A 22879-nucleotide genomic window follows, 5' to 3' on the forward strand; every position below is an offset into this window, starting at 1 on the left:
AAGACCTGGTGTTTCTCCATAGGGCTGAGCAGCAACTCCCAGGGTTAAGCTGCGGCTGCTCTGGATTCCCTTCCTTCTTGGGTCACCATGAGGGCCGTCTTCTCCCTTTGTTGCCTTGGGAGAAAAAATATGCTGGTAATCACAAAACATTGGGATCCCTGCTAAGGTCCACGTGACCCCAAGCCTTCATACACATTCCTTTTGCTCAACTTGAGGGTGTGTTAAATACAGTATTAGGAGACAATGCAAGATTTTACTGAGAAAAAGTGAATTTTTAATTATCTTGTGAATCTACTTAGAAAAACACACACAAGCAATGTTCACAACTATAAATTTAAACCTTTTGCACTAAAAAAACACAAAACAACAAACACAAAACCACAGGCATGAACTGTAAACCTGTATTAACTATGAACTAGTCTTACGGTTAATTCTTGGCAGTAACTCAGTATTCTCCTCCCTGGCAAGTGTAATGTTTTAGCACCACATGATCTCCAGCAGAGGCACCAGTAATGACTGGCTGCAGCGCAGAGAGATGCTTCCATACACACCACTTCACACACATACTGTCCACTCTCACACCCACCCAGGCGGGAGGCACATGGAGATGGGGCCACACGCTGACTCTCAGGGCAATGGAAGTAGGGCAGGGGGCGCACAGGTTGCACATCTTTAATGTAGTGCATTCGTAGAAAAAAGGCCAGCTTTCGCTCCCAGGCGTGCTCTCGTCCTCAGACTTTAATATCATGATTTAGAAGATGCAGACGTTATTGCCTAAATATTATTCTATACATTTCCATCAGTGTTCAGGAAAACACTTTAATTGCTACTTAATTTACATCATAATTACTGGGTTACAGCTTTAGCTCATTGGCAATTTTGGAAGCAATATTTTTGAAGGCTATGGATGTCCCCGATATCCGCTTAAACCGGACCCCATTCAGAGACAGTCTTGGCAGCTTGCATACTTCCATTTCCCACTGCACGAGGTTCTCTGCGTGCCCATCACCGTGGACACAGAAGAGCAAGAAGCGCTCCCTCTGCTCATAGTCGCAGTTATTGGCATCCAACACCTTGCGGATTTCCCGCATCATGTCCCCGGGATCCATTGAACTAGTGGTTTTCATGCTCCAGGTGAAGCGTAGGGATCGAGGCTTTGCTTCTTTGTTTTCATCCTTTTGCTCAGCAGATACATTGCGACTGAAATGCACAGAGGCAGGTTTATTTTCAATCGTACAGGAAAATCAACCTCTTACACTTCAGCTAGTTCCTCATTCACATCTTCGATACAACACAACTAACGACTGACCTCCACATTTTCCTGCACAGACTCACATTTGTAACTACGTCTATTTTCTTCCCCCACCCTCTAAAAGTCATAAGTCACACACAAAAAGATCTACCTGGCTGTAAAATCTTCACCAGCCACCTGTGCTTACTAAAATGAAGAAAGTAATTGGTGAAACAGAATCCACTCAGGGCTCCGTAGGCCCAGCTCAGGGAGGAGTTGGCAGCCAGTTCCTGCCCACCTCACCCATCCACCCTGGGCTATCCCTCTTCTGCGACAGTTCTTTCAGATGTGAAGCACTGTAACTGGCACTCAGGGTAACTGGAGACTCAACACCCGCAGTCTAAAATCGCTTTCTCTGTGAATGGCCCTGAGGCTGAACATGATGCTCTACCCACCTCATTGTCTTTCCTCTTCTCTGGTTTGTTAATTAGATGTCCAGCTATACAGTTAAAGCAAAAATCTGAGAGAACACAATCTTACTACTGGAATAGATGGAAAAATGCAATGGGACACTTCTCTGTCTGTGGAGGACTGACACCACCCATGTGGATACCCTGTGGATTCAGAATGTACGCCGTGGTCTAGATGCCCAAGACGCAGCATGAGTAGGGCCCAGGCCTGGGTCTCTAGGGAACACCACGGTTTACCAGCCATTCTTTGGCATTTAGTCATTATTGCCACAAGCCGTTATTTACATTCTCATGTGTGTATCTGGTGGCCTCAGTTAAGACAGTGACTGACTAGCATTCCTGGGAGTAAAACAGTCTATGTACCTCAAGTATACTCCATCCTATGGCCAACTAATCAGAGGTGAGGGGCTACAGTTTTTACATATGCACATAGCTCTCCGTGTCACCAACCTGCTAGTGTTCAATTTGGTTCACATCCACCAATACTGATGAGAAGCTTCCTATGTATAAAATGCCACATTAGATACTAAATGGGTTACAAAGATAAGCAAAAGCTCTCAAACTAATCTGGAGCCAGGACGACTGTAAGGTGAGGCAACAGTGGCAGCGCAGGAAAGGCTGGCCATCCCCTAGAGGGCCGCAGAAGAGGTGGAGCCCACCTAGCAGGAGAGTGTGACAGGCAGGATGACACAAGGAGGAAATGGCACGGGTGGGAGTGGGCCTGCATCTGAGGAGAGCTATGAAGAGCCATGGGATTTCAACAAAATGCAATGAAGACAGGAAAAAGAGTTTTTGTTTTGAGTACAGGGGATCACAGCCAAAGGGGAGGTAGGAAAGTACAGGATGTGTCTGTGGCATAATAAAGTACACAGACTGAGTGGAACTGGAGGCACAGTGTCATCACCCCCACAGCAGCTGGTGGCACTTAATGAGTACTTGCAGTGGTCAGGCCCCAACTTACTTGATGTCCATGTAGGCCCTACTATCTCACCTTCCTATTATGGGTGGGGAAACAAACCAGGATCTAGAGCCTGCTCCTGGCTGGGATGGGCAGGCCTGGAGGGGGAATGCTGCCTGGCACTCACCCCAATGCTCCGCCTTGATGGGGCAGCGGAGCTGGGCTGCTGGGGCAGCCTGGACCACGCCACTCAGGGCCTCGCAGGGACGTGGCCGGGTGAAATAGTGGAGGTCACTGAAAGTTTTAATTCAGAAAGGTCATATGACCAGAAGTGGGCTTTTAAAAAGACCTAAAGGACAAATGGTGAACGAGGACCTGAAATAGCCTGCTGGTGATTGGCATAAAAAAGGGCACAAGTGGAAGAGATCTAGAACTAGGGACACAGAGTCCTAAGATTACCTGGTGACTGCCCCCCCCCCCCCCCCACAAATCCATGCAATGATAACTACACAAAATGGAAAAGCAAGGCCAGGCGCAGCAGCTCATGTCTGTCATCCCAGCACTTTGGAAGGTCAAGGTGGGAGGTTCACCTGAGCCTAGGAGTTTGAGACCAGCCTGGCCAACATGGCGAGACCCCCTCTCTACAAAAAAATACAAAAATTAGCCAGCATGGTGGCAGCGCCTGTGGTTCCAGACACTCAGGAGGCTGAAGTGGGAGGACTGCATAAGCCCGGGAGCCCAAGCTGTGATTGTGCCACTACACTCCAGCCTGGGTGACAAAACGAGACCCTGTCTTAGAAAAAAAAAGAAAAGCAAAACACTCAATTATATAATCACCATTCTTAGAAGAAAACATAACTAGTTTGAAATATGGACATTCTATTAAGTACTTTGCTTTTATTCCTTGTGAAGAGAACTATGTGAGGAGTCAGTGGTGACCTGAGGGCTTATTTCTCTGAGCACTGCTACCCAAACCCAGACCTCCAAAGGCTGTTAACGCCCAGGCAGGAAGGCTGAAGGCATTGCCATGCTTTTAACACAAACACAGATATAGAGCAGAGGCCAAACTAGATCTGGACGGTGCTCATGGCAGGCTGGCGCCCCCCTGTGGCCACCCTCTCTACCTGATGCGAACCTCTAACTCCTACGGAGACAGCAGGAATACAGCAGGGAACATTCAGAAGATAGTGTTGCCTCTGCCACAGAAATGAAGTAAACATCTGGAAAAAATTTTAAGTAAAAATCATTTCCCTCACCTTGAGCCCTCATATCTCCCGTTCCTCTCATATTCAGTTGGAAGTCTCAATGAACAGAATGGAGAAGCAGAGAGAAGAGGGAAAGAGAAAAGAAATCTTACATGCCAGTACATGACCACCCATACCAACACCATAAAATAAAGCCAAAACACGTTTTAGTCACCAGCAGGGCTTATGAAAACTCTTCCTCTCATTTGACTGAGCCAGCGCTACCTTCTTCCACAAGGCTGCAGGGGTGTGCACAGGGGCCAGTTCCAGGCTGCACACTGCATACATCACACACATCGCACGCCACACTGCCACACACAGGACACACTGCTGCACACTGCACACCACACATGCACAGCAGGCACTCCTGCTGGCTCTTCACCCAGAGAATGCTCGGCCTCAGAATGGGGTTATTCTCACTTTCTAACTGCTCCCCATAGTATAATGGGTTTCCAATTAAAAGCCAATGAGGCTATCAGCTGGATTCTACATTCAGTTATTACCTGTTCTGTCCAAGGAAAAATCAGACAAGTGGGAAGTTCAATTAAAAAAATAATAATAGAATGGAACCACCAACAGGAAGAAAGTGCTTTTCCCACAGTTTTGACCCGCAGCTTGGCCTTCTGGTGACTTGAGAGGCACAGGTACAGCGTAGCCCTTCATGAAAGATTTCCTGCCTCATGTGTGCATTAAGAAAGCAACATTTTTGGTCTCTTGATTATTACCATCAAAAAAAAATTTTTTTTTTTGAGGCAGGGTCTCACTCCCCTAGGCTGGAGCACAGTGGCATGATCATGGCTCACTGCAACCTTGACCTCCCAGGGCTCAGGTGATCCTCCTGCCTCAGCCTCTTGAGTAGCTGGGACCACAGATGTGTGCCACCACGTCCGGCTAATTTTTGTATTATTTGTAGAGGCAGGGTTTTGCCATATTGTCTAGGATGGCCTTGAACTCCTGGGCTCAAGTGATCTGCCTGCCTATGCCTCCCAAAGTGCTGGGAGTACAGGCATAAGCCACCACGCCTGGCCTAAAAAATATTAATAAAATCAGAACACCACTTACTGCAGTGCTTTAAGTAAAAATAATGAGAGACTCTTTCGTCAGTGGTTGCTGGAAAGTGGCTTTCAACTCTGAAAAAATTAAAACATTGCTGCTACGCAGCTGTTCACATTTTAATTTCTAAAAAAGCCAAATCAAATGAGGCTGCAGGTTTGAATTTTACGATTATTTTCTGTATTAGCTAATTTTCCTGTCACTTTAAAGCCTTTTGCTAATTCAATCCTCAGTGAAATAAAAATAACACAATTACCACTTACCTTTTGCATGCCTGTGGATAATCATTAATTGTACATTAACATTACTGAGCATCTCATTCTTCCAAAAGGAGCATGCTAAGTGTTATTAGTATGAAGACAGAATTATTTGGATGCTAAATAATTCTACCAAAGAAAGAAAATACACAGAGCATGCATCAGCCTTTTGTTGCATGGGTGCCCTTTAAAATGCCTGACAGAGTTAATCTATTTCTTTTCAGTTTCCTTTCAAGGAATTAAGTATTTAGTTCTCAGCAGAAAGTTTAGTTTATAAGGAAAAAACAGGGCCAGAAAGCCAAACCTAATGTTAATTGCAGGAGCCATTTGGGAGTGAGGATTGAAAAATAAATGTGTATATATAAATCCTACCTTTTGATAAACCTGAATGACATGTTTCTAAAAGAAATTAAGTAAAAAAAAAAAAAAAAAAATTAACAAAAATAACTCGTACAAATTAAACAGAAAATCTAATCAATTACAGAGAGAAAGAAAAAAACAAAGCAGGGTTCCTTCTCTGGCCAATCAACAAAGAAATGCTGACATTTGTTGAAAAAGTAAAATTATTACAAGTAATTAAATGAGTATGTGATCTTTTAATATATCAAAAAAAGTGAGAAAAGGTTTAGCAGTAAAGATTGACATTAGCTGTAATTAAAAGCTCTTCAGATGGATACACTGTTTTTTTTTTTTAAAGATAGAGTCTCGCTCTGTCACAGTGCAGTGGTGCAATCTCGGCTCAATGCAACCTATGCCTCCTGGGTTCAAGCAATTATTGTGCCTCAGTCTCCTGAGTAGCTGGAATCACAAGCGCATGCCAACACGCCCAGTTAATTTCTATATTTTCAGTAGAGACGGGGTTTTGCCATGTTGGTCAGTCTGGTCTCGAACTCCTGGCCTCAAGTGATCCGCCCACCTCAGCCTCCCAGAGTGCTGGGATTACAGGCGTGAGCCACTGCACTGGCCAGATACACTTTCTAAGATAAAATTTATGTCTTATGTTAAAGAAGTGACAAGTAATTTGCAATATACTAGTAATAAAACATTTTTCAATTTTCTTCAGAATACCTTATGAACAAAAAATCTTGCCTTCTTATACATAAACATTAAAAACTTCATTATAAAATATTTAACCACTAAGAAAAAATCATTACTTCTTTTAGGAAGATGAAACAAACATTAACACATTATTTGCTACAGTGGTATGACATAAATCACGTTTTAAGAAAAAAATAGGTGATTGGGATTTAAACTAAAGTAGACTTTTCAGTCTTAGATCTCAAAATGAATAAAAACTAAGTGGTAAAAAACAGTATGAATTTTACTTTTATGTAATAAACAGGAAGAATTCTATTTAAAAGGGGTAGCTCTGGTCATTAAAAAAATTTAAGGAGATGTTCAGGATGTGCTGAAAATAATCTGACAAAATATTTTTCAAACTACGAATGACGTTTTTATGATCAATGCGATCAGCTTCCCTGGGTAAAAATAGGCTGAGTTTGCTAATTTCTATTTGTAAAACCCAGTTCTGTAACTGGACATAGCAGGCACTCATCTATATCTGCTGACTGAATTAATGAAATCCTTGGTTGGGATAACTTTGGCATTGCTTCAGGTATTAATTTACCAATTAAAAAAAAAGTCTGGCCGGGCGCGCTGGCTCAGACCTGTAATCCCAGCACTTTGGGAGGCCGAGGTGGGTGGATCACGAGGTCAGGAGATCGAGACCATCCTGGCTAACGGGGTGAAATCCCGTCTCTATTAAACATATAAAAAAAAATTAGCCGGGCGTGGTGGCGGGCGCCTGTAGTCCCAGCTACTCAGGAGGCTGAGGCAGGAGAATGGCGTGAATCCGGGAGGCGGAGGTTGCAGTGAGCTGAGATCGTGCCATTGCACTCCAGCCTGGGCAACAAAGCGAGATTCCGTATCAAAAAAAAAAAAAAAGTCTACCTACTACAAATAACTGCCAACCACTTCATAATCAGATCAGTGGTATACAGCAGGGTCATCAACAGTACAATCATGCATGTGAAAATCTTTAATATATACTGCCTAAATATAAGGCAGTATTATCCAAAATATTTTAGTTGAAAACGATTAAAAGGTCTTTAAGATATATTTTTTATTTCCTAATTTTCTTTTATTTTAAAATATTTATTTATTTATTTAGAGATAAGGTCTTGCGCAGTCACCCAGGCTGGAGCACAATGGTGTGATCATAGCTCACTGTAACCTCAAACTCCTGGGTTCGAGCAATCCTCCTGCCTCAGCCTCTCAAGTAGCTGGGACTACAGGCATGTGCCACCACTCCTGGCTAATTAAAAAATGTTTTTGTAGAGATGGGGATCTCATTATGTTGCCCAGGTCAGTCTTGAACTCCTGGCCTCAAATGATCCTCCTGCCTCACTTTCCCCCAAAGTGCTAAGATTACAGGCATGAGCTATGCACCGTGCCTGGCCCATTTCCCAATTTTTTTTTCCTTTTTATTAAAAAAATAAAAGGCCGGGTGTGGTGACTCATGCAGGTAATTCCAGCACTTTGGGAGGCCGAGGCAGGCAGATCACTCGAGGTCAGGAGTTTGTGACCAGCCTGGCCAACGTGGTGAAACCCTGTCTATACTAAAAATACAGAAATTAGCTGGGCATAGTGGCATGCACCTGTAGTCCCAGCTACTTGGGAGGCTGAGGCAGGATAATCACCTTAACCCAGGAGGCGGACACTGCAGTGAGCCGAGATCTTGCCACTGCACTCCAGCCTGGGCAACAGAGCGAGACTCCATCTCAAAAAAAAAAAAAAAAAAAAAAAAGTAGAGATGGGGTCTCATTATGTTGCCTAGGCTGGTCTTGAACTCCTGGGCTCAAGTGATCCACCTGGCACAGCCTCTCAAAGTGCTGGGATTATAGGCATGAGCCATGGTGCCTGGCCATTTCCTAATCTTCCACTAGGAAAAATCAGGGTTACTGGTCAATTACTATATGAGCGCTTTTCTTAACCTTTCCTCCTACAATCCCCTGAGGTATAAAGAGGAAGGAGGAAGCTGCAGGAGGAGGTCTTCACATCGCCCATGGCAACATGGATCAACCTGAGGGCAGAGGCACTTGTGTCTGCCTGGCTGTTCTGCCTGCAGGGTATGGGTGACTCTGAAGTCTCTGAGCAAGGCCAAGCCTGATCCCAAGGGGAGAGAATTTTGCTCCTGACTACAAATGGCCCACAGCTCTCCAAAGCCATGTACTCTCCAAGCAGACTGCAGGCTTCCTGACTCCAGCCCTCTCCAGACCCGGCCACACCAGGTCTCCCTTGCAGCATCTAAGTGCAAACACCTCAGTCTTTCAGGCAATGCAATTTTAATCCTAGCAATCATTGCTAAAGGAGGATAAGAACTTTCAACCACTCTAGCAAGGATTTTGATTGTTTTTAAGAACAAACTGTCAACAGCTGATTAAGTATAGCACTAAGGGAGACAACAGACCTCAGTTAATAAACTTTAACAAGATAGGATAAAAGATTATCTTTCAGCAAAAATTTGGGGGCGGAAATAGCCTGGAAATTGTAAATCAGATGAACACTAGAATTTTTTTAAACAACAAGCTTGAGTCTCCAATTTTAATTCAAATATACGAAATAAGTGTAATGCAACTGTCACGCCTGCAACTGTTTTTTCTAAGGAGCACAGTGCAGTGGGTAAAAGGGCAGAGTCTGGTCAGATAGACCTGGCTCAGCCCGATACTTTCTTCTTTTTTTTTTTTTTTGAGATGGAGTGTCACTCTGTCACCCAGGCTGGAGTGCAATGGTGTGATCTTGGCTCTCTGCAACCTATGCCTCCTGGGTTCAAGCCATCCTCTTGCCTCACCCTCCCAAATAGCTGGAATTACAAGTGTGCGCCACAACATCAGGCTAATTTTTGTATTTTTAGTAGAAAGGGGGTTTCACCATGTTGGCCAGGCTGGTCTTGAGCTCCTGACCTTGAGTGATCTACCTGCCTTGGCCTGCCAAAGTGCTGGGATTACAGGCGTGAGCCACTGCACCAGGCCCTGATACTTTAAAAAATATGTGCCTTAATCTCTCCGAACTTCACCTTCAGTTTCTTTTATAAAATGGGGTGGACTATGGAGATTAAATTAAATGAGTGTGTGTGTGTGCACACTTGTACATGTGTATAATAAATATACTCATTTCACATACATAAATGTGTGTATGTATGATACTCATACATAAAATATGCATATATATAATGTACATACATATGTATAAAATGAATATGACTGTATCTATGTATACAGACATCTACCTTTGCATATAATAAGCATTCAAATAATGGTAGCTTTGACTGGGCACGATGGATCACTGAGGTCAGCAGTTCAAGACCAGCCTAGCCAACATGATAAAACCGGGTCTCTAAAAATACAAAAATTAGTTGGGCGTGATGGTGGACACCTGTAGTCCCAGCCACTCGGCTTGGTAGGCTGAGGCACAAGAATCACTTGAACCTGGAAAGCAGAAGTTGCAGTGAGCTGAGATCACGCCACTGCACTCCAGCCTGGGCGATAAAGTGAGACTCCGTGGAAAAAAAAAAAAAGAGGTAGCTGATACTTTTATCAATGATAATCTTGTTTCCTTTTTTCTGTTATATACATGTAATAAAATCAATGCTAGTCTTTTTTTTTTTTTGGAGACAAAGAGTTTCACTGTTGTTGCCTGGGCTGGAGTGCTATGGCGTGATCTTGGCTCACCCCAACCTCTGCCTCCCAGGTTCAAGCGATTCTCCTGTTCTCCTGCCTCAGTCTCCCTGGGATTATAGGCATGTGCCACCATGCCCATATACATACTTATTTTGTATTTTCAGTAGAGACTGGGTTTCTCCATGTTGGCTAGGATGGTCTCAAACTCCCAACCTCAGGTGATCCACCTGCCTCGGCCTCCCAAAATGCTGGGATTACAGGCATGAACCACTGTGCCCAGCCCAGCCAATCAATGCTAGTCTTTTTTTTTTTTTTTGAGACGGAGTCTCACTCTGTCGTCACCCAGGCTGGAGGGCAGTGGTGTGATCTTGGCTCAATGCAACCTCCACCTCCCAGGTTCAAGCGATTCTCCTGCCTCAGCCTCCAGAGTAGCTGTGACTACAGACACACGTGCCACCACCCCTGGCTAATTTTTGTATTTTTAGTAGAGATGGGGTTTTGCCATGTTGGTCAGGCCTGTCTCAAACTCCTGACCCCAGGTGATCCGCCCGCCTTGGCCTCCCAACGTGCTGAGACTACAGGCATGAACCACCCGGCCTAGCCCAATACTAGTCTTCAAATGACTGAAAAAGAGTATGAAGAAGACAAATAAACTCATTTTTTTTTTTTTTTTTGAGGCGGAGTCTTGCTTTATCACTCAGGCTGGAGTACAGTGGTATGATCTCGGCTCACTGCAACCTCTGCCTCCCGGGTTCAAGCAATTCTCCTGTCTCAGCCTCCTGGGTAGCTGGGACTCCAGGTGCCCGCCACCATGCCTGGCTAATTTTTGTATTTTTAGTAGAGACAGGGTTTTACCATATTGGTCAGGCTGGTCTCTAACTCCTGACCTCGGGAGATCTACCCACCTCGGCCTCCCAAAGCGCTGGGATTACAAGCGTGAGCTACTGTGGCTGACCAGGAAGGAATGATTTATTCTGGGAGTCAACAGACTCTTCTCAGAATGAACTCACCGTCTCTCTTCCTGCTGGTCATGAATGGGTGCCCCACACCTGGCAAAGCTCTTTGGCTCATTCTGTTTTGCTCAGTCTAAAGTGAGGTGGCTTAATAAAGGGGCTAAGAAGTGAGTAAGAGGATAAACAGAAACCTTCTGGGCTGGGTGTGGTGGCTCACGCCTGTAATCCCAGCATTTTGGAGGCCGAGGCAGGTGGATCACGAAGTCAGGAGTTCGAGACCAGCCTGACCAACACAGCGAAACCCTGTCTCTACTAAAAATACCAAAAAAAAAAAAAAAAGAAGAAAAAGAAGAAACCTTCTGACTTCTGACCCACCTGACTTCTAGTTAATGCTACTGGATTCAGAAATCCTCCCTAATCTAGGCGGAGGTTGAAGTCAGCCAAGATTGCACCACTGCACTCCAGCCTTGGTGACAGTGAGACTCCATCTCAAAAAAAAAAAAAAAAAAAAAAAAGGAATACTACCTAATCTATTCCATGTCCTAATAATAAGTGACTCACCGAAGTTTCAGATGATTGAATATAAAATTACATTTAGCTTAGTTTAAATAATGGAGATGGAGTGAAATGGAGGGCACTGATCATTTCACACCTGGCAAGGACTCCCACTGCTGTCCTGTAAGCTACAGATGACAAACAAGAGGGTCTGTCCCAGGCAAACCTGCAGGATACCACAGACAGACTGATCCACAACTAGACTTAATTTGAAAAAATTTCTCCTAGGATGTCCTGAAACTGCAGGGGCTCTTGGGTTTCCTGGATTCCTTCTTGGAAAGGTACTTTTTCACTATTTGTTTATGGTTCAAAGTGGTATCCTTTCTTTTTCTTCTTGAAGCAGCCAATATTTCTAGGCTTTTGTAATAGGTAACAAAGTTATGGAAATGAAGTTATCTCAAAGGACCTTTGAGAGTTTACTGAGGCCCCAAATGCTAGCCTTCTAGACACATGGAACATTTTAAAAATTTCCAGGACCACCAGCTGCTGCTGCTGCTGCTGCTGCTGCTGCTGCTGCTGCTGCTGCTACTACTACTACTACTACTGCTACTGCTACTGCTACTGCTGCTACTACTACTACTACTACTACTACTACTACTACTACTACTTACTACTACTACTACTACTACTAACTTTTTTTTTGATAATAAACCAGAGATTTTATCTCCAAAACTATACTATTTAAGGACATTACCTTACTCTCAATATAAATTACTAAGACACAGAGAAACTTTCAAGATTTGGACTCTAAGAAATTTACTGCCCCTTAACAACAATTGAGAAAAGAGGAGCTGTCTCTTTCCCCCACGGCTGGAGATGATTATGAAAGACATGCATGGTCTTTCCTGCTGGTTATTACAGAGTACCAGCCCCCCACCCACACCAGAACTCGAGGTCTGCCTGCTTAACTACAACGAACATGCCATGCAGACAGACATGTGAGCAAAAGGAACAATAATCAAAGAACAGTAACAAAAACCTCCTAAACGCTAGTTAACTTTCAGTGTTATGAAGACTCTGAGCTCTACAATTTCTACTTTCAAGGTTTTAAAGTATAAAGTTAGATATACATAAAACCAGAAAACCATGAGTTGAAGGCAGACTGAAAAGCATCGAGGCAGCAGTGACTTCACACAGAAAAGACATCTTTCCTTTTGCTCGACGGGTTCACTCCAAAACAACCAGCACCTAGCACTTACCTCCTTGTGAGTTTTGAAGTTAATTTACTAAAGAGATTAGTGGAGCCTCGGCTTCGAGTCTGGGACAACGGTGTGGCTTCATGGGACAGGCTGGGAGAGGCAGGAGGGCCATTGTATGTCGCGGTTCGCCGTTCCCGGGGCTGGCCGTGGAAAGTGCTACGACTGGCAGTGCCTCTTGGGAAGCGGATTCGATCCGGGGTGGCTGCACTGCTAATACTGTGTGTTGAAGCGACTGGAGTTCTCTGATCAGGGATAGTGCTATGAGATCAGAAAGTAAGAAGCTCTCAAAACATGATATACAAAAATTTACAATCACAATATACCTTTTATACACAGTGGAGAAAATTGGGTATAATAAATCCAGATTCAAGGGGTATTTTATAGGACTTAGGAGCAAAAGTTAAGTGGGAAAGGGTACCAAAAGAACAATACATAATGAGACAAAGCCTCATGGAGTTTAAGGGACCAGTATTATATATATTTTCAAGGACAAGATTAATGCAGGGAAATTCTAGGACAGAGAACAGCTAACTCAAACTTCTCCCCTTTGCTTCCCTCTCAAATTGCTTACATACAGAGAACTGTGCCAATATGAAAGAAAGAAAGGATATGCAGGTGTAACTGAAGAACAGGCAACTAAAAAGTTTTGGAAGTACACAAATGGTATACGTATAAAATTCCACATGCTGAAAGCAACTTGGGAGGAGCAGGAACTTCTTATACACTTTGTAGTATGTAAAGGCACGAAGACACACACACACAACTGAGGACATCATGACACAAGATGTGCTTAACTAAAATCACATGGAGGAAGGACACCTTGTGGACAACTGTAACAAAATCTCAGACTATAAAATCCACAGCACAAAATTAAGAAGCAGTGGGTACACATTAGTTTCACAAAGAATGTGCGTTTTTCTTACATAGCTTTGAAGTTATCTCCTTCACTGTCTATTGGAGGTAACATCATCTTGGGGTGCCCAGAGGCTGACATGGACATCGGCTTCTGATGTCTCAGCCGACAGGTAGATGTACAAACTGAGGCAGGGCTAGCTGCGTAAGCGAACATTTCTGTCAGGCTGGGAGGGGTTTGGGTTCAGGCAGAGGCAGAAACACAGTATGAAGGAGCAGTGACCACAGAGCAACCTGTGTGTAATGCATACACCTTCCTCCCAAGCCATCGCATTTTTGGTAAAGAATAAAAATCTCCTAAGCTTGTTTTGGAGATGCTGGAGCAACTGCTAACCTATAGTTGCTTTTTTTTTTTTTCAAACAGTAATCATAAAAATGTATTACCTTAAAAGAAAATAGCAGATCACATGTTTGAATATCTGTTTCTATGAGAGGGACAATGTCCTCTGACGGTATGCACAAAATAAAACCTATTCTAAGAGATGCCTCAATTCAAATCTAAGTGGTAAAATGAATATATAATATGAGCATGCTATGCTCTCAATCTGTTCCCAAAACACACATATTTTATTTTTTATTTACCTTTTTTTTTTTTTTTTTTTTGGAGAGACAGGGTCTCGCTATATTGCCCAGGCTGGTCTTAAATTCATGGCTTCAAGCGATCCTCCTGCCTTGGCCTTCTGAAGTGTTGGGATTACAGGCATGAGCCACCACACCCGGTCCACACTGATGTATTTTAAACGAATTAATAAGACTATAGGTATAGGAACTAGCTTTTATATAACAGAGTATCCTATGTTGTTTGGTGTTTTTTTGAGACAGGGTTTTTTTGCTGTCACCTAGCTGCAGCGCAGTGGTACGATCATGGCTCACTGCAGCCTCAACTTCCTGGGCTCAGGTGGTTCTCCCACCTCAGCCTCCTAAGCGGCTGGGAATACAGGCGCACTCCACCGTGCCTGGCTAATTTTGTATTTTTAGTAGACACAGTTTTGCCATGTTGCCCAGGCTGGTCTTGAACTCCTGGGCTCAAACGATACACCTGCCTTGGCCTCCCAAAGTCTTGGGATTACAGGCGTGAGCCACCACGCCCAGCCTTCCAATGCTGTTTTAACAATATAGTCTAGAACCTTCCTACTCAAAGGACATTTACTCCTAGATAAAAAACAGTCAGCAGAGCCCCCTTCTCCAAGATGGGCAAATTCATCAGAGCAAATTAACTGTTTACAGATACGGTAAGACGGAGTGGCTGGAAGTCTGCAGTTCCACCTAACACACATAGTTACCAGACAAAACTATCGACAGGAGTCTCACTGGGACACATTATTTGGAATTCCAGCTCAGTAATCATGTCCTTGGAATTCAAGGGCAGTTTCTTTCCTTTAAGGGTAAGTAGGAATACAGCTCTTCCAATGTCTTTCTGCAGAAATCCTTTGGAGGGATTGAAACCTGGCAACTGTCAAGTTCTTCCTTTCCCTCACTCCCCATACCCAGACTAACCACATCTTGTTGGTGTCAACTTCCTAGTAGCCCTTCAGGTGGCCCATCTGCTCCATATCTACCACCAAGGCCACAGTATAGAGCCTCACTCCTTGTCTTCACTGGGCCGCCTGCCTTTGCCTCAACACCTCCAATCTATTCACCTTACAGCTGAGAACTTCTTAACATATAAACCAGACCTTGTCACTCATCTGCTCATATTTCTACAGAACACCAAGTCTTTGGTATAAAGTTCAGTCTCCTCGACTCGGAATGCAAGTAAACATCCCCAGGCCCCTGAAGTCTGGCCCCTGTCATTTCTCTAGGCTTTGCCTTCTATCATTCCCTCCTGGAACTCAACTTTCTGGCCTTCCTGATGATATGTGGTCCGCTGGTCAGAAAATGTTTGCAGGAGTTATTCTCTCGGTATGGAGGGTTGTGATTTTTTTATTCAGTCTTCAAAAATGAACTAGAGGTCATCATCTCCATGAAGTCTTATCTGATCTACTTTCCCTCTGAGAGTTAAATCACTTCTGTTTTTAGTTCATGCATGCCACATTGTATCCTAGTGACTCTTCTCTGCTGAAGTCCCTGAAAACACAGCCCGAAATCTTGTCAATGTGCCCCCCACCAGTGTAAGCAGAAAGCCTGGCAGGGCAGGTATTCAATAAACGTTCTCCTAACACAGAAGATTAATCAATTAGCAACTGGAATTCTGATAGCCCCAACATGAGGGAGAAAGGTCTTTAAAATGAAGAAGAACTGCTTGTCCCTGAATTAAAACATTTTTATTTAAATTTTTATTTTTGGAGACAGGGTCTTGCTCTATTCACCCAGGCTAGAGTGCAGTGGCACTATCACAGCTTGCTGCAGCCTCAACCTCCTGGGGTCAAGCGATCCTCCTATCTCAGCCACAGGAGTGTGCCACTATGTCTGGCTAATTTTTAAGTTTTTTGTAGAGATGGTGTCTCACTATGATGCCTAGGCTGGTCTTGAACTCCTGGGTTCAAGTGATCCTTCTCCCTCGGCCTCCCAAAGTGCTGGGATTATAGGCCTTCTAAGCCACTGTGCCTGGTTCTGTCCCTACATTTTTGTTTGAGAATTCCGCCCTCTGACTTGGGAGAATTTATACAGTCTGAGAAGAACTGGAAACAAATGTCTTATAAAGACATTTATTCAGTTTCGTATTTATTCAGTTTCACATTTCTGCCACTCAGTATCCATTCTTTTCCTGTAGCAACAATATTCACATTTTGTTTTGGTGGAAGCAACTCTAGGTCCCACACAGATCAAGGAGACAACCTGAGGGCTTCCGCTTGAGCACAGCTGTGTGCGGGAAAAAGCTATGTCTGACGGTGCTGAGCCCAATCATGGAACTACCACCAAGGAGGCAGAAGCAGATGGATCCTAACTCTAGCCCTGGACTTTATTTTTAGTTATATGAACTAACAGCCCTTTTATATTTAAGCCTGTTTAGACTGGGTTTTCTGTCACCTGCAACAGAGACAGTTCTAACTGACTAAGGTTTTTAAAGAAATGCTCGGTTGTTTCTTGTACATGTGTACAGACAACGTACACATGAACGTACACAAATGTATTTTTCTAGCAAGATACAGCTAAATACAACTATCTCATATGCCCTTATCTTTCAGGGTGAGTCTAGGGTCAATACACTCTACCTCCAGCTGTTGACTATTTTTTTTGCCCAAATTAGTAACTAGTTTCAGTAGATGTGCCAAGAAAAGCAGGGGAAGAAGAGGCAGGAGTGGTTTGACCCTTTCCCTGGTAAATACAAATGGTCCCAAAGTCTTTGGAGAAGGAAAAGGCTTTTAGTCAGCTTGCAGGCAGGAGTGTGCTGCATCGATTCCCAATGAAGCACACTGCTGACAGGCCAAGCTAGGTCTTTAAGGCACACAAGCATGGTAAGAGGGTGTGGACAGATGCTTTGTAGCAAAAAACCGGATCCTCCAGAGACCTAAGAAGGAAATGTAAATTTATTTTCTCATTATAAATTAACAAAATGGTTTTTTCTTTTGTAGAGACGGGGTTTCGTCATGGCCCAGGCTGGTCTGGAACTCCTGAGCTTAGGCAATCCGCCTGCTTTGGCCTCCCAAAGTGCTGGGATTATAAATTATTAACTCGAGGCCAGGTGTGGTGGCCCACACCTGTAATCCCAGCATTTTGGGAGGCTGAGGCGGGTGGATTGCTTGAGGCCAGGAATTTGAGACCAGCCTGGCCAACATGGAGAAAACCCACTCTACTAAAAATACAAAAATTGGCCGGGCGTGGTGGCTCAAGCCTGTAATCCCAGCACTTTGGGAGGCCGAGACGGGCGGATCACGAGGTCAGGAGATCGAGACCATTCTGGCTAACATGGTGAAATCCTGTCTCTACTAAAAAAATACAAAAAACTAGCCGGGCGTGGTGGTGGGCGCCTGTAGTCCCAGCTACTCGGGAGGCTGAGGCAGGAGAATGGCGTAAACCTGGGAGGTGGAGCTTGCAGTGAGCTGAGATCCGGACACTGCATACCAGCCAGGGCAACAGAGCGAGACTCCATCGACACTGCATACCAGCCTGGGCGACAGAGAGAGACTCCATCTCAAAAAAAAAAAAAAATCAGTTGGGTGTGGTGGTGGGCCTCTGTAATCCCAGCTACTCAGGAGGCTGAGGCAGGAGAATCGTTTAAACCCAGGCTGGGGAGTGGCTGCAGTGAGCCGAGATCATGCTACCGAACTCCAGTCTGGGCGATAGAGAGAGAGAGACTCTGTTTCAAATTAAAACAAATAAATAAATAAACTTTTTGACATACTAATTTTAAAGGCAATTAAACTTTTTAGAAATTGAATCCATGTCACATCATGAGTTTCACAAAGCAAGTAACAAAATAGATTTTTTCTGACTTCTACAGTAGGCCTAACACCCATAAGGAAACAGTAAACTCAGTAAGATGTTTGCAAATTTGAACTTTGTACAATCAAGCTCACAAAAATCCTATTTACAACAGGCAGCCCCAACATCACAATGGTCTACATATATATTCTAAAAGGTCATCAAGTTAATTGTTATGAAATTCGAATAATATTTCCCCCCAGGAAAGTGTTAAAAATGATAGTTTTATTTCCTAATCTAGCCCACAATTTACATAAGCAAAACAGTAGCAGTATTACTTTTTTTAATAATTAAAAAATTTTTTTACAGTTTTTATGTGTTCATAGTAGCTGTATTACATTAATTTAGTTTTATTTTTTTGAGACAGGGTCTGGCTCTACTGTCCAGGCTGGAATACAAAGGTGTAATCTCAGCTCACTGCAACCTCCGCCTCCCAGGCTCAAACCATTCTTCTGCCTCAGCCTCCCAAATAGCTGGGACTACAGGCGTGCAACACCACACCAGGCTAATTTTTATATTTTTAGTAGAGATGGGGTTTTACCATGTTGGCCAGGCTGGTCTCAAACTCCCGACCCAGGTGATCCACCTGCCTCGGCCTCCCAAATTGCTGGGATTACAGGTGTGAGCCATTGTGTTCAGCTTTTTTTTAGTTTTTGAGACGGGGTCTCGCTCTGTTGCCAGGCTGGAGTGCAGTGGCGCTATCTCAGCTCACTGCAACCTCTGCCTCCTGGGTTCAAGTGATTCTCCTGCCTCAGCTTCCCAAGCAGCTGGGACTACAGGCGCATGCCACCACGCCCAGCTAATTTTTAGACAGGGTTTTACCATGTTGGCCAGGATGGTCTTGATTTCCTGACCTCGTGATCTACCTGCCTCAGCCTCCCAAACTGCTGGGATTACAGGTGTGAGCCACCGCACCCAGCCTAAGAAAAGCAACTTTTATATGTAGTCCAGAGATATATACACTAAGTGTCCTCAGTCCTTCTCTGCTCAATCTCTATGTGGCTTGATGCAGGGTAAGTGGATAAAATAATAAAGCCACTTCACAATTTTGAAACTTTACAATAACAACCAATATCTAAAACTTATTTGAAAAGATTCTGGGCCTGGCGCAGTGGCTCACGCCTGTAATCACAGCACTTTGAGAGGCCAAGGCAGGTGGATCACTTGAAGTCAGGAGTTTGAGACCAGCCTGGCCTAGTGAAACCCCATTTCTATTAAAAATACAAAAATCAGCCAGGTGTGGTGGTGTGTGCCTGTAATCCCAGCTACTTGGGAGGCTGAGGCAGAAGAATTGCATGAACCTGGGAGACAGAGGTTGCAGTGACCCGAGATTGTGCCATTGCACTCCAGCCTGGGTAAAAGAGCGAGACTCCATTGCAAAAAAATAAAAAAATAAACAAAAAGAAAGAAAGATTCTGTTTGTATTACTGTAACATCATCATGTCACTTCTTCGGGGTCTTTCAATGAGGTAGTCTAAACAGTGTCGTCCAGGTATCTAAAGCATATGAAATAGTAGGAGCACAGTGTCTCTGCTATGTAGGTTGTTTAGCAACGTTATTAACGTGAGAGATTAGGTTTAGTCAGTGCAAACTAAGACAATTCTTCATAACCTTGTCTGAACAGTCTATAATAAATAATGAAAGCTAACATTTAGTGAGCACTCGCTATGAGTCAGTGCTATGTGGTTTAAGACTCACTGCAAACCTATACCATCAGGATAGAATCATACAATTGAGGTGTAATCAAACCTTCTCATGCCTAGTTTACACCAACCATTAGTCACACCTGGAATCTGGCCATTTTTTGAGAAAAACATCAGAAGGCAGAAAAATTACAGCAGGAAGTAGGCTGGCCTTCAGCATGACCAGTTCAAAACTAGTCTTAGAAAACTACTCACAGGTGTTTGTGCCAAAGTAACAACTGGCCTTAACCTGTGCTCCCCGCATCATTAACTTCATTAACTTTATTGTTCCCACAGGAAAGCTGATAAAACGAAGATTGACCTAGTAAGAACCAATTAATAAAACTAATTTTCAAAAGAAAAAAGCTATTAAAATTAATTATGGTCAGGCGCAGTGGTTCACGCCTGTAATCCCAGCACTTTGGGAGGCCGAGGTGGGTAGATCACGAGGTCAGGAGATCGAGACCATCCCCGCTAACACAGTGAAACCCCGTCTCTACTAAAAATACAAAAAAAATAGCCGGGCGTGGTGGCAGGCGCCTGTAGTCCCAGCTACTCGAGAGGCTGAGGCAGAAGAATGGTGTGAACCCGGGAGGCGGAGCTTGCAGTGAGCCAAGATCGCGCCACTGCACTCCAGCCTGGGCTATAGAGCGAGACTTCATCTCAAAAAAATACAATAAAATAAAATAAAAATAATTATATTGCCTATGACAAGAGAAAAAGCCTTGCATTTAGTAAGCCTTTAAAATACCCTGTTTACAGTAGGATTTTGAAGGTAGTAAGGGCTTAAGTTATGTGGAGTCTTTGGTTTAAACCTTTACAGAGTTTAAAAAAAATCAGCCATCATTATTCTCATGTTAAAATTCTGTATGAACACTCATATAAAGAAGAAAACAGTCGAAAATATTTAAGGCTAAAATTGGAACTTAACGTATTTGTTTCAGAAGTTAACATAGGTACAGGCATCCTGCAGCTCACCCATATTTTAAATTAGTGAAGAAATATGATACATGGGTGGGTGAAAAGAGGGAAAAGGAACAATCTGCTGAAGAAGTCATCTGTGCAGGGAAAGCTAATTGTATCTCACTGAAGACTCAAGCATCAATTTTAAGGGAAAGTTGTCACATTTAGTGCCTTAACTAAAGTTGTCAAACCCAATAATTTTCCAGTCTTTTAATTCATTTATAAGATAGGAAAGGAAAATACAAATATTATTAAAACAATGGGCCCTGTCTTTAAAGGTTTGGCGCTGAGACTCTCTTTGGCTAAAGAGAAAGACCACACCTTCAAAAGCAAAGTATTTCAATGACTGATGCTAAGAGAAGCAATGAGACAGGTCAGGATATGAAAGAGTCGGCCCCAACAAGGCACTTGTCTCCAGGGGGAATGCAGAAAGGAAATGATGCCAAAGAAATTAAAGAAGTCTTAAATACTATTTCCAAAGAGTGAAACAAAAAATTTTAGGAAAAGAGAATCAGAAGACATAGGTATATATGCATGTGCCTGGTGTATGATGTGTGTAGCACAGGATGGGAGCAGAGAGCAGATCTTAGTCTTACTTAACACCCTTGAGGAGACTGACTCTGCACCTCAGAGAGTCACATATCCTAAAGCTCAGAAGGAGCTGGGTAGTGCACTTTCAGAATTTAGAAATAGTAAAGGTAATGAAACAACCTTTTTTTTTTTTTTGAGACGAGTCTTGCTCTGTCGCCCAGGCTAGATTGCAGTGGCGTGATCTCAGCTCGCTGCAAACCCTGCCTCCCGGGTTCAAGTAATTCTCCTGCCTCAGTCTCCCTAGTAGCTAGGACTATAGGCGCCTACCGCCACACATGGTTAATTTTTGTATTTTTAGTAGAGATGGGGTTTCAACCATGTTGGCCAGGCTGGTCTTGAACTCCTGACCTCAAGTGATCCGCCCACCTTGGCCTCCCAAAGTGCTGTGATTACAGGTGTGAGTCACTGTGCCTGACCATGAAACAACATTTCTGTAGTCCTGTAGAATAAAATCTATAACATCAGAAACTTCTAATTGAGTCTACCATTGGTATTTTCTATTAAGTCACTTTTGAACTAGAAGAAATCTGAGAGTTAAGAACTGAACTATAATACAAATCTACCAGAGAGTAGACTACTATTAAGAAATACCTGGCTGGGTGCAGTGGCTCACGCCTGTAATCCCAGCACTTTGGGAGGCTGAGGCGGGAAGATCATGAGGTCAGGAGATTGAGACCATCCTGGCTAACATGGTGAAACTCCGTCTCTACTAAAAATACAAAAAATTAGCCGGGTGTGGTGGCAGGACCCTGTAGTCCCAGCTACTCAGGAGGCTGAGGCAGGAGAGTGGCATGAACCCGGAAGGCGGAGCTTGTAGTGAGCCAAGATGGTGCCAGTGCACTCCAGCCTGGGCGACAGAGCAAGACTCTGTCTCGACAACAACAACAAAAAAAGAAATACCTATACCAATCATCATCTGTAAACTACCCCAGCTGCTATACTCAAGTTCTTAACAGTTTTTAATCATAAGAAAAAAGACAATGTTAAAACACACACATACATATGAGTCAGAAAAGAGAACAAGAGAATGTAAATATTGCTAAAAATTCAATGAATAATAACCATAATCTTACAGAACAAATGTTACTCCTCATATCAACTCAATCCTAAGTGGCCTATGGAACAGGGAAGCAATAAGCAATTTGGTACTAAGGATGAAGGAGGAAAGAATTTTTGATTTTTGATTAGGCTATCATAAAATGTAGTGATTAAACATTTCGCTTGACTAATGAGATCGAACATAGGTTAGGATTAAGAAACAGAACCTTACACTGTAACAGCAGAAAGTAAATGTCAGAACAATTCTGATACAAACAATGTTCAAAGTTAAAAGAATGATGTACACTTATTGCTCTTCCAAAAACAAAGAAGGAAAATCCATGCCAGCCTGGGAAATTTGTTCTGAACAGAATATAGCATATTTAACTATTCTCTACCAATCTAACTTCTCTTTTTTTTCTCTCCACCCAGAAGACTAACCCCACCTCAGAGTCTCTAGACCTATCTAATCCCATTTTACTGACTCTACTTATTTCAAAACCCCAAGAAAATGGTGTGCATGATAGGATGCTCTCCTTATCGACATGTAACATCACTGTCTTTTTAAAATCACGCTCATCCTATATATGCTTGCTATGCAGCCAAAATAAAAGCATTCAGTAGCCTGGACTCTCCACTTCTCTTGGCTTCCAGTGTTTCTATTTACACTCAGTCATCTGGACCCTTTGGTAAACTGCAGACCTTTAATGCTACCTGGTGCTGTACATTCTCCCAAGGTGTGGCTCTCTGCCTCAGGTCTTCATCTTCCCCCACTTTCAGCTTTTGTTC

At 43.3% G+C, this 22879-nt stretch overlaps 1 protein-coding gene across 14 annotated transcripts in view; it reads right to left on the reverse strand.

The window, feature by feature from the left end:
* Window positions 1–251: 251 nt before the first annotated feature.
* Window positions 252–22879, reverse strand: part of MARK3 (microtubule affinity regulating kinase 3) — a 115371-nt gene continuing 92743 nt past the window's right edge. For 11 of the 14 annotated variants that reach the window (XM_023205689.2, XM_023205688.2, XM_023205685.2 and 8 more), the window contains 4 exons: window positions 12540–12797; window positions 5526–5552; window positions 3856–3900; window positions 252–1200 (listed from right to left, as the gene is read on the reverse strand). In XM_023205689.2, the coding sequence (XP_023061457.1) occupies window positions 855–1200; window positions 3856–3900; window positions 5526–5552; window positions 12540–12797 (676 nt within the window). In that variant the 3' untranslated portion in view covers window positions 252–854. The remainder of the gene's footprint in view (window positions 1201–3855; window positions 3901–5525; window positions 5553–12539; window positions 12798–22879) is intronic. The other 3 variants (XM_023205687.1, XM_023205686.1, XM_023205684.1) reach the window with 2 other exon arrangements.

The sequence above is a fragment of the Piliocolobus tephrosceles genome, chromosome 6, assembly GCF_002776525.5.
Source record: "Piliocolobus tephrosceles isolate RC106 chromosome 6, ASM277652v3, whole genome shotgun sequence".
Taxonomy (NCBI): domain Eukaryota; kingdom Metazoa; phylum Chordata; class Mammalia; order Primates; family Cercopithecidae; genus Piliocolobus; species Piliocolobus tephrosceles.